The sequence below is a fragment of the Anneissia japonica genome, unplaced genomic scaffold, assembly GCF_011630105.1.
Source record: "Anneissia japonica isolate Jap-2015-1 unplaced genomic scaffold, ASM1163010v1 scaffold287683_len24993_cov151, whole genome shotgun sequence".
NCBI lineage: Eukaryota > Metazoa > Echinodermata > Crinoidea > Comatulida > Comatulidae > Anneissia > Anneissia japonica.
In genome coordinates, this window is record NW_022742650.1 from 11555 (window position 1) to 24719 (window position 13165).

A 13165-nucleotide genomic window follows, 5' to 3' on the forward strand; every position below is an offset into this window, starting at 1 on the left:
AATGTTTGAAAGGAAACTCTCTTAAAAAATAACTTTCTTTTTCTCTACTAACTGATTCGATGTGCAACAACTGTACCACGAAATATGGGCTGTACTAACTTAGCTCTGATTATTAACATGGTGAGAACCATGAATGCAGGCGTAATCGATTGAATAGAATTTTAATTTGGGGTTAAAGTTTCTTTTAGGTGCACGTTTTTTGGCAGAATCGATGCTACGTGAAGGTCGTTTATATAAATTTGTGATTTTCTTTCTCCCAATTCGATACAGCTTCTGACAATTTTTCATAGCTTGTGAAAGTGCCACCGAGATGCAAAGTGTCTTCATCTGCCATCTTGAAACTTCACCAAGTGCGCGCTACAGAAAAAAAAATATTTGCACATGCTCAATAGGACGTTTTCGTACTCACGAAGCAAGCGGCGCCCTTCAAATAGATTCTCGTAAGCATAGCCTATGATTAATGCTTACGACTTGGCGTAAGCATAGACACTTCGTAAAACTTTAGGTATTTCGGCAGACTTTCGTTCAGGTGCAGGTAAAATCCAGAATTTCCTTACATGTAGTTGAATTAAAATATAAGGCAAAGGTTCAGTAAAGTAGAAATGGAGGCAGCATGGATAACCACAATTTTTAAGTCAAAAGATAATCACTGTATTTGTCCATAAATCCAATAAAAACCTATGGTCATTTTTAGAATTTTAACACACTCAATGAAACTCATTTGCCACCATGGGGAAGGGGGATGCATGCCCATGCTGTCTGAGAAAAAGCAGTGCAGAGGTCTTTAAGTGAGATGCCAGATCTCTTATGCATAATAGCAAATGTGTTCAAAAAATGACTTCACCATTGGCCCCCAGGTGGAGCAACCATATGCCAAGTTTCTTTTAGTAAATTAGATTAGTAGATACCATTCATTCCAGCATGGTAATAATATATAGATGCTGCTTAACTATCTCAATTTGCTTGAGACCAGTTTTGAATTCTCAAAATTACTGCTGATATCTGTATCTGTAAGTAAGGCTGCTGCATTAGACCTCAATGTTTGTGTTCTGGCACAGATGGTATGCAAGTTTGCTTGTGATTACTCTGTAAAAATGGAGAGAATCTTCAACACAATAATTGTACAACAAGCCTTGAAGCATACACAATCAACAAAAGTTCCTTTGAAAACAGCTCATGCTATGGTAACTCGCCTTTCGGCCCATCAGCTGTACACAAAAGTAATGGTCTCCAGCAGTGATTGAAATTAAACCAGATACCATTGATGTCCATATTCAATGTGCACAATTGCTACCGTCATTTTAGACCAGCACTGATTGAACTATGCTACTCTGTGTATAATTAGTAATTACTACTATAGAGTTATATATTCTTACTAAATTTTTTTTTTCATTTTCTTAATCTACATTATCATTTGTATTTTTAGGTGTTATTGTTCACAATGTAACACTGGCAGTTACTGGAGCTGATGATCAACCTCTCTGTGAGGCTAACATGTCATTTCCCTTGGATCTTAACGTTGAAATCCACTTAGCTAGTAACTCCAGAACTTTAAATGGTAAGTAAACTCAATATAATAATAATAATATGTAGGTTTTTATAAAGTGCTCTATACAACTAAGTCTCAGAGCGCTTTTCCACATTATTACCCCAGTCATTGGAAGCAGCAGCTACATCAGTGCATTTTGGTTTTTAACCCAACCTGGTACCCACTTATACTCCTGGGTGGATAGAAGCAATGCAAATAAAGTGCCTTGCTCAAGGACACAAGTGAAATGCACAGCAAGGGATTGAAATATGTTTTTTCAAATAATATCATTCTTGACATTTGTCAATAGTTTATATAACACATTGTTTTACCCATTTTTGCAATTTATCACTGTTATATAAAAAAGTAAAATAAATAGAAATAGCGAATTACTAGTTCCTAAGTATCAACTTATTCACAATGATCGCAGTAGATCGTCACCTCCAGCACACCATTCAATCTGATAAATACTGTTGTTAGCTTGGAACATCTGGCAATCAAAAAGAATAACACTGGCCAGAGTGTAACAATTACAGCACTACCTTGTACAGACCTCCATGAGCAACAGTAGCAGTAGCATTCATCCATGAACTCAAACATTATCTCGAACTCTTGAACACTTACACAAAACATTTTATTTCGACAGGTGATTTTAATTGTGATTTTATTCATCCTAATAACAACACTGCATTTAATTGACATAGCAGCATAGTTTTAATTTGGTTCAACTCATTACTATACCAACACGCACAACTCAAACATCTTCGACTCTCATTGACGTCATATTTCATTTCATTTATTTCATCCAAAAAACATTAAAATTGACAAACACAAGATAACAAGGAACAAAAAACAACACTTAGTTGGCCGGACAGGATTGCCAAAAAGTGAACTGAATCACTGTCTAGTGGCTCTCCGATGCCAATGAGAACATAAATCAAATTAGCATGAAATACTCAAGTAAAATAGGCCAATCAATAAAATTTAAATTAAAAAAATATATATGTACAAAATCATCAGTGAAACCTGTCCAAAAACATTAAAAATTTGAAAAAGAAAAAAAAAAGTTTTGTCACCAACAGCATACACATGCACATGCACATTAACATTTCTCCTTGTGCAATAGTGATCATGACCTTATATGGACCATTATTAACGTTAAAACTAATTCTAACCAACATTTTACTAAAACATTTAGAAGTTTTAAACATTTTAATCCTAACTTATTTTGACATGATTTACAATCCACTCCTTTTCATTTGGTAATCCAAGATGTAACTTTGATTCTGCTGGGGGCAAGTTTGCGATATATCTTTAGGAATGTTTCTAATTATCATGCTAAATTACTAGATGTTTCAAATCTAAGCTTCCTGATTGGCTGTCAAATCGTACAGATATTTTTAATATGATGCATCATGATCATGTAAGGTCCGTAGCCAAAAGAACAGAACGTTGATGAATGGAGAAGAGCAAACGATGCAAAGAATAGAGTTACTTCCCTTTGTAAGACTGCTACCATTGAATTTTACAAAAAAAAAACATATTAAACTAAATGAAGGTAATTCTAAAAAAATGTGGTCAGGTTTGAGACACCTTATTTCTTCATGTAAACCATCTGCTGTTCCTAGGACCATAATGGTTAATGATCAAGACATTTCCAATGAATTTGAAGTCGCCGAAGCATTTGATATTTTTTTTTACTGATAATAGGTACAGAACTTGCAGAAACAATACCAGACAGTACTACTGACCCTTCTACCTATTTACAATTTCAAGAAAGCAATAGTACCTTCTATTTTGAAATGATTACTAATGATTTTGTTTTAAATGAGATTTTAAATATGAATATTTCCAAGTTGTCAGGTCTGGACAACATGACTGGGAAGCTTTCGATGTCGGCAGCCCATGTCATTTGTCCTATTATTACTCATCTATGTAACATGTCTCTTTCACGTATAAGAGACAGGTTATACTCCTGGGTGGATATTCCTCAGGACTGGAAAAGGGCTTTGGTTACTCCGGTTTTCAAATCTGGTAATCCCTGTCGCATTGATAATTATCGTCATATTTCTGTTCTTCCTTTCTGTTCAAAAAATCACCGAGAAAGCTGTTCATTCCCAACTGTACAATCATCTTTTTATTACTAATCTTTAGAAAAAAAGTCTGCCTAATATATATTGTTAATATGAACAAAATGCTTAAGCAAATTAAACTCATGATTAATAAATGCAAACGTTGGAATCTTACATTCAGCGGCTGTTGACACGTAAACTATATGTTTTACATTGAAATTAAGATCAAAATATGTTAATAAAAAATGTAATTATTATCATGGTTACATCTTACATTAGCATTTATATGATGTAATTTAACTAGATTTTATTAATATTATATGTTTCCCCCCTGTGTAGATAATGAAGCCTCAAACATTTGGAACCTAACATTGTTCACCAGTCCTCAGAGTAATGGCAGCGTAATCAGTGGCACTGCCACTGTCGTTCCGTTAACAGCTCAACAGTTGGCCTATGGGGTAGACACTGTTAATCCTCGGGTATTTGAAACACCTGATACTCCTTTAAATACATATGGCTTGATCTGTGATGACATGCAGTACCTCTGTATCTTGGCTTCCAAGCGTAGTGATGTTACACCAGATATTACTATCTCCTTTCCATCTGACCCATCTTGTATTCCTGTAACATGCAAAGGTTAGTGACAGCTTAAAACTGATTTACTTTAATACTCAAGGACTTAAATCCAAAGTGGTATGTAAACATTATCAAAAGACACAAATTTATAATAGCAATGTTTGTGGTGACGATGTTGGGGATTTTGATGATGTTAGTAGTTATAATCTGATAAACATGATTACGGTATCATGACAAATGATGAATGTGGTATTTATGTAGGTAATGAAACTGTTAATTATAACTGTTCTATCATCTTAAACTTCTTTTTATGATGATATGATATAATTATTGTGGTGATGGTATAACATGATAATGATAGTGATTTTGAACATGATGATGATAATAGGATAGAATCAATACATCGGTTTTTCAATTATTGTTATTATTATTATTATTCATTATTATTATTATTATTATTATTATTATTGTTATTGCATTATTATGCTAATGGTAAAAATGTTAATGATGATAAATATTCTAACATGCTCTATGTTCTTACTCAGGTGTTATCATTGATGGTGATACTGGAATTTTAGATATTTACAATGAGATCAAGGAGCATTCACCAACTAATATTACATTTGGTTTTGAGATCGAATCCAGTGCTTTAAGTGCAGTTCTGAGCGGAACAGACCTGTGGCAATTCAATGTGTTTGTCAGTGCAAATCAGGATGGCTCAGGAGAGCACTATGGAGAAACTTTCGCTTCTCTATCAGACGAACAGAAGAGCACCGTGATATCTACATCTGGCTCAACATTGGAGTTCACAGGTATTGCGGCATCATTGGACTTGGCTGATCTGAAGTGTTTTGATGATCCTACCACCTTTTACTACCTTTGTGTTGAGTTCATGCGGGATCCTGCAAGTACCCCAACATTTAGTATGACAACAGTTTCTGGAAATCCTCTGACACCCTACTGTGCCGTTGCAAATTGCCGTGGTAAGCTGATTAATGAATGTATTTTATTAGCCAAACGTACATGAACTGTTTCATAAATTTAAATTAACAGACTCGATGTTAGTTCGAGCTAGGGTTTTTGTTTTCTGTTTTTGTAACATCAGCGCATAGAGACCATGTATGAGCTATACAAATCCCCAAGCATTACCATCATCATTAACACATAATTATCATTATCATTATCTTCATAATCATCATTATTTACATCCTTTATCACCATGTATTATTTTTTCCATTGTCAAAATCTTAATTCAGATTATTGTGCCCATTAACATAAAATTTTACCATCATCATCACCAAAATTATCATTGTACACCTATGTTTATCATCATCAGAACCAAAATCGTCTACAGTAATCATTTCTTTGCAATTTAAATAAAACCATCCTTGCTATCATCGTCAACTGTTGTAGTCATCATCATCTTGGTCATCATCATCATCAATACTATCATCATCATCAGCATTAACATCAACATCAATATCAGGGGTTTCCCTTAAGGTTTTTTTTAACTAGCCAAGTGGACCAGTAAATTAATATTTTTACTGGTCCTCAATCCCTTTCACTAGCCACTATCTTGCCAACTTCGAAAGGCCCAAATACCATATTTGTCCATCACCGATGAAGTAACACTGACAGATACAGAAAAATCGTTCTGTTTTCTCTATGAAATTATGCCGCGAAATATAAATAGAGGAATCTATTTGTATGTACAGTGCGCACAATACGATGTTCGGTACGATGTTTGGTTTTCCGGAAAGATCGGTTTGTGGAACTTTTCTATTGAATCCTTTCCGAATAAGGTAGGCCAGTTAGGGCCAAGCCTAGATGAGGCTTAGCATAGCCCAGTCAGTGAATTCGGTATGAGTAGCCTATGAAAAGTTAACATATTATTTAACATATAATTCGTACAGTACCTGTTGTTTAGTTGTAGTGCACAGCAAATTGAATTACTGTACCAATAAAATGAATGCTTTTATATTGTTTTTACGTGCATTTTCGGTCTGACATTTTTTTCTAAACTATAAACACAACATATTCTTCGTGGTCACGATGCAAAATGCGTTGTAAATATCAGGTCGCGCCTCCTAAACTCTGCCCGCTAATTGGTTAATTTTTTTCCTGGGGTCATGTGGCTGGGAAAAAATCCCATGTGCTTGGCTGTCATGACGTCAGATCGCCCAAAGTTTCATAGTGCGTGACAGCCTGTTGAATTTTTAATTAAACAAATTTATCAAAATAAATAAGAAACCCTCGTGGTTTTGTTTTAGAGTCAAATCTAAAATAAATCTAACAAATTTAAATTTCATTCTCTGCAAATTTCCATTTTTTTTGGGGGAATGTGAGTGTAGTTTAAATGTAGACTGATATATGAATCTAATGACATACCGAATCCGAATTAAACGTCTACTAAAAAAGAGCCATCGTAGAAACAATTGCTTTGGGTTCCTTTTTCATTCCTGGTTGATTACAATTGATTTCTAAGTATTAATAAGGCGATAATGCACTTTATTAAAACAATGGAAGGCGTAACTATCACTTTATCTAACATTTTACTGGTGTGTCATTTTAATTAATAGATAATCTCCATGACAACGCTATTGGGACTATGCTCTGTACGACCGGTTCGTTCACTGTATTTCGTCCGGAAATCATTGCGTCGTTTATTAACTTTTTGTCCCACGTTGCATTGTGTGATGGATACATGACATGGATGTTTTAACTTCACGGTGCTCACACAGACGGAAATCAACTTCTCCTTGTCGCTGTAACATGCGGAGAAGGTGATTTCCCTATGTGCGTCTAGTAGCCATGGCCTAGCTACTGCGTGATGTTCATCTGTTCGCCTTGAATAACTGGGCCCAAGGCTGTTCGTAGCCGACATTAAAACTTTAGGTATTTCGGCAGACTTTCATTGAAATTTTAACTGGTCATGCGGACTTGTTATTGGGATAATTAACAGGTCCGCCATACATTTTACTAGCCATTGCCGGCGGACCAGCGTTGTTTTGAACCCTGAATATCATCATCATTATTAACAACATGTTAAAGAACAATTGTCATTATATCATCATTTATCATCACTGATGTTGTTATTGCATCAATTTTGCTTTAATTTATAGGTGTTGAGATCACAGGTACATCTGTCTCTACCTCAAGTGGTGATCCAGTTGTTGAAAGAAGTAATAATACAATTACATTTTCAATGATCGTCTCATCTGATGCGGATGGGGCCAGTATATCTGGTGATAATCTTTGGAAGCTTACTGCAGATCTGAAGGACAGGGTAACGTTGGTTGATATATTAATTTATTAATTAATTTATTTGTCCTTAAACAACAGTGTTTAGTTTAATTTTATGCAAAGCCTATTAAGAAAATGGCCTTAATATCCTCAAAACATCTAAACCCCTCAAAGCATCTAACCCACTTGGCACCCCCAATCTTGTTTAACATTGAGAGGGATTGAACCTAAATTCATGGGATTGGAAGGTCAGCATCCTAAGCACAGCTATTAAACTACAGTCTAGTGGTAGCTCCAGAAATTTGCTTACAGAAGGTCACTCTAAGATGTCCGACAGAAGATTCAAATAAAGTGGCTCCCAGAATAAAAGATCTCTGGTAGGGTTCATGGGGAGAGTATGACCTAAATATGCTTTTGCACCACAATATTTATTTGACCTGAAACAACAGTGCAACAGTGTTTAGTTTCATTTTATGCAAAGCCTATACATCAAAGATCTTATAAACACAAGATAGCGTTCTCCGGGATTTACGCGTGCAAATTCTGTAATAAGGCATGAATGGCGCCCTCTTGCTAAATTGGAAACTTTTTACCCTTGACCGCTCTGATCTAACCATACAGTACACTGCCTGTGAACAGCAGAACAGGAACCATCTCAGATCCATGGCAACAGATAGGACGCCCTCTTCCAAAACTTATTACTTTTTCTCTTCGGTAATAGCGCATGAATGGCGCCCTTTTGCTAAATGGGAAACTTTTGAACCTTGACCGACACTTCTATTTGTTACGCGTAAATCGCGGAGAACGCTATCTTGTGTTTATAAGATCTTTGCTATACATCCACAAAAAATCAAACCCCCTTGGCACCCCAATCTTGTTTAACAGTGAGAGGGATTGAACCTAAATTCATGGGATTGGAAGGTGAGCATCCTAAGCACAGCTATTAAACTACAGTCCCGGAATAAAAAAAAAACGTTCACGGGGAGAGTATGATCTTGTCTGGAAATATTGTTAAGTTAGGAAAAAAAACAATTTATTACATTCTAAATATCTGTTTTACAGAATAGAAATAACTTCACCCCTGAAGAGAATGTTGTGATATCTGTCAGTGAGGCCAGTAAAGACATAACTGCAGGAACAGATATTCAGCTTTCGGATCTAACAGTAACCGTAGATTTAACAGACTTTATCTGCCCTGCCACAGTTCAGTTATGTGTTATCCTGGAGAAAAATGATGCTGCCAATCCAGATTTCACATTTGACCCAAATACTGGTGTCTTCCCATCCTGTGTAGATATTGACTGTGAAGGTAACTATTGTTATTTTCATGTTGCATCCTTATCTTGCGTAATGCTTTTTTGCTGGAAGTGCATCATATTTTTGATATGTCACAAGTTGCTCAGATTTATATAATCTCTATCTTTATTAATTTTATTAGAATGGTTACACCAACATTTCAAATATCTGGGGAGGATCTTTTTTATGACATTTTATTTGCTGTTGGAATCTATGGTATTTTAATAAGCTCAATTGATTATTCTTCTAGGTGTTGTTATTACCAGTTCTTCATTGACGGAATCCAGCGGTATAACCTTCAAAGAAGGTGCAAGCAATCAGGTTGTAGATCTTGACTTGCGCTTCATGGTGGCAGAGGATGCAGGAGGAATTGATGGGAGTGATCAGTGGGCCATTGAAGTATTTGTAAATAGTGAGTCTGATGGCACTGGTGTTATGTATTCAGAATTGTATGGTGTACTTCCACAGAATGTTGCAAATATACCTGCCATTCCTGGTGAGAACTTGGACTTCAGCTCAGTCTCGGCAACCTTGGATTTCTCCAGCCCAATGTACCTGCCATGTGGTGACATCTTTTATCTCTGCGCAACCCTTAAGAAGGCTGATACTGCTTCCAAGAACTTTACCCTCTCTGGTCGTCCAAATGATGCATTATTGACTGCTTGTGAACGCAAGGCATGTGAAGGCGTCATTGTAGAAAACACAGAGTTAACATTTACCACAGATAAACCATTCGTCAAGGAGGGCAGTACAGAGACTCTGGAGTTTAACATCTCAATGGAACCTGCTAGTGATTCTTCAACTTTAACCACTGGGGTGTCTTTGTGGTCTGTAAAAGCATTTGGCAGCTCTATGAGTGATGGTTCTGGTGACCGTTCTGCTGTAGTCGCAGTAGACACTACAGGGGTTGGAGCAGTAGGAGTTACTCCAGGTCAGTAAAGTTATTATTTTATTATTCAAAATATATATTAGTTTAATAAATTGTAATTTATGTCCACTATTTAACTTGGAATTCATTTATATTTTGTGTCTATTTACAATAGTGAAATTTTTGTATATTAAAAATGTTGAATACTTGGTAAATTTTCTGTAGTAATAATAATATATGAAGTATTTTATTAAATTTCTTCCTTTGTTTCCCTTACAGGATCGAATACAGATCTCTCATTACTTTCAGTAGTCTTTGATTTGTCAAGCATCAGCTGTTCAAGTTTTATGTACATGTGTGTGGAGGTATCACGCAATGATGCAGCAGATCCACTCTTTTCACTTCAAGGTTCACCAACAGGCGATGCCCTTGTGGGATGTTCTCCAATTGAATGTATTGGTAGGTAGCTTTTAAGGAATGTGGAATGGCAGTTAATGAAAATATAATAGTTAAACCTATTAATCTAGGCCTAGATCTCATGCCTAGCCCTACAGAAGATATCCTACTTCTACTAATCTTAAGTACTATACATACTATTAAGTTTTATGTTGCAAATTTGTTTGAATTGCTTTATTTATATTTCTTATTTATTTGGTATAAAAACCTCACATTAAATCCAAAAGGCAATCCTGTTATGTGAGTTAACATAACAAGAAACATGAAAACAATAATCACAAAAAGTACAAATTACAAAAACATAGTAAGCAGTATTTACCCTCACCTCTCCGAGGAGATATTGCAATAACGCGCGCCGGTGTGTGTGTATGTCTGTGTGTCCTTCCGGGCTCATAACTCCAAAACTACGGGATCGATTTACTTCAAATTTCTACATATTGAAAATGTTACATTTGTCTCAGTCCTCAAATTGCTGGAAGTAAGATACAGATTTTAGAATGTTATTTATATTTTTTCTGGCGGCAACAGACATATCCAACACGATCGGATAGTTTGACCTCATCTGGAAAATACTGTTCCAATGATGTTTCATTGTACTTCTATAGGGATTGATAAGAAGCCAAAAAAGAATGCTAGCTGTTGGTAAACAATAAACAATAGGTAGGGATAGACCAAAACTCAGCCAGCCACCGGCGACATCAAGCGTAGCCTTTTCAGGCTTTTTTAAAATATTTAATAAGCACGAAAAATTTACTCACTTTTTATTATGAAGTGGTTGATTCTGTAGATCTCAACCCTACTAACTACTAGTTGCCCTAGAAACTAGTCATCCAACCTTTGTAGGTGAAACTTAGTGGTTCTTACAGTCTCATATAAGTCCTGAAGAGAAGGGCTGATGCTGAAGTGTTAATACAGCCACTCACTGTGTCGAATGATGGACATACGTGTTGTATGACCATCATTCAGTGAGTGCCCAGCTCTAGATGAAGTAGACCAATATAAAATTTAAGAACCTTCTTGCAAGACGTATAGTACAGTCAAACTCGCCTTAGTTGAATGTGCCCAAGTCGAAAAATTGTCAAAGTCAAAATTATTTTCATGTCACTTCATCTTCCCTATATTTACAATGGTTAATATTTGCTCTAACTCGAATAACTTAAAGTCGAATAAAAATGAATGAAATTACATGCCAAATTGATCTGTTTTCCCTAATTGTTAGTCCGAAGTCAAAGTCAAAATCTTGACGTAAAACTTCAATCATTTTAAGCTGTCGCTGCTTTACCAATATCGCTGTGAACATCAACAAGTGACTCATACATTTGTTAATGCAGAAATTCACACGCTTAGTAAGCCCGACAAGTGACTCTTGTTTACATTGCACAGTGGTACTTTGTGTAGTTTATTTTACATGTGACTCACATTCCTCACTATTGTTCATATAACAGCGACAAGCGACTAATGTTTAAAGGCCAGCTCCGGGCATACATTTTCTGTTCACTATGTGTTCAAATACATTATTATAAGATATCATGCGACTAATCTCGACAAAAAAATTCGCAAATTTGACAGAAAACAGAGAATATAAAAATCTGCTTAGAACCGCAAAAATCAAGCAGTCGACTTTTATTAAACATAATTGCCATAACAGAATCAATAATACAATTGATGAAACTACAAAAAAAAATGATAGAAGAGAGTAGTTTATGGATTAACTTGCATATAAAACAAAGATCTAGGCCAAGGAGGTTTTAAGGCCCCCCCCCCCCAGGCTAGGCCTAGTATCAAAAACAGCCTAGTTGCTAGGCTAATCATCACATAGTCATACTGAACTGTAGAGGAGGCCTTGGCCTGTAAATACTACTATACTATATTTATTAATGTAAGGCCTGCTGTTGCCTCATTCATTCTCTGAGAATTTCCCTTTTTCGATTTGTAGACAAGTTTGATAACATCCTAATATCAAGGCACAGTTTCTTGAATTTATCATCATTAAACAACTGTGGTCTCCCATTTTTCCTTCAATTAGTAGAAAATGATACCACATAGCAACGACAACCAACCCAGTCGTCTCAACTCGTCCATCTTCCTAGCCAGGCTGGGAAAAAATCCTGCTGGGCTGGCATAGGTCCTTCTCCTGTCGACGATTTCCCAACGATATAGGGCCTAGGCCTCACCTCTGTCTGAAAGGCATACATAGCTAGACCTAGATCGATCAATCTACCACTAAACCTTCCCGTCTATCTTTCCACTATTACTACTCAACCAAAATAGGCCTACTCCTGTCTTTAGTTTTTTTATTCATCATACTTGTCATCTTCTCCCTCGCACTTTTTTACGTAAAAAAGGAATGGAGCGAGCGGAGGAATGGATTGGCAAGTTAGAGCATGTCCAAAGCCCAGAGCGATTAAGCCCAGAGCGATTGACTCCCCGCAAAGTGAAAAAAATCAAGTGGGTACGGTGGGGAATAAATGATAATTGCGCAGAAATACGTACTTGACGTAAAATAAAAACACCAGAAACAAAAAGTTCGACTAAATTTACCCTAGTTTAGTCATTTAGTGTAATTTTTTGCCCTATTGTTTAATTGTTATGATTTTTTCAAAATGCCTGCTCTTATGATCATTTGTGTGCAAAAGAATAGGAATTTTGCTGGGTAAGTTTACCTATAACCCCACTTTCAAAAAAGTACTTATTTTCAAAAAAATCATGTAGCAAAACAAATTCAGAAAAATCCCGAAACATAGGTGAATCAATAGATTGATAGTAACTATTAAATATATAATCAATAGAAATTTTTTGCCCGGAGCTGGCCTTTAAGCACTGTTTCAGGTTTTGTTAGTTCTTTTTTAAATACAGTAAATTAAATTGTATTGTAAGATACGTACAGTAATCGTAAAATAAATGTCTTATGGAATAATTTAGGTATAGGGAATAACCCGTCATATAAAACAAATGTGCTACTGTAGTTTTATCTTCATCCCGATCTTCGTTGCATACAATCTAACTGCAGAGCATCACCTGCTCTCGTCACAGTGCAGCGAGAAGCAAGCATGTGCATGAGTCAGCGTGACCACTCACAATTTTTGATATACCCAATGACTGGGTCGAAATTACCCAAGATTCAGC

At 35.9% G+C, this 13165-nt stretch overlaps 1 protein-coding gene across 1 annotated transcript; it reads left to right on the forward strand.

Annotated features, from left to right (window-relative positions):
* The first annotated feature begins 1301 nt into the window (after positions 1 to 1301).
* LOC117119196 lies at positions 1302 to 10065 on the forward strand. Its single transcript, XM_033264009.1, has 7 exons — positions 1302 to 1558; positions 3940 to 4236; positions 4722 to 5159; positions 7299 to 7462; positions 8482 to 8728; positions 8966 to 9646; positions 9863 to 10065. Exons 1-7 carry the CDS (start codon positions 1495 to 1497, stop codon positions 10048 to 10050), a joined length of 2079 nt encoding a protein of 692 aa, XP_033119900.1. The 5' UTR covers positions 1302 to 1494; the 3' UTR covers positions 10051 to 10065.
* Positions 10066 to 13165: the final 3100 nt, after the last annotated feature.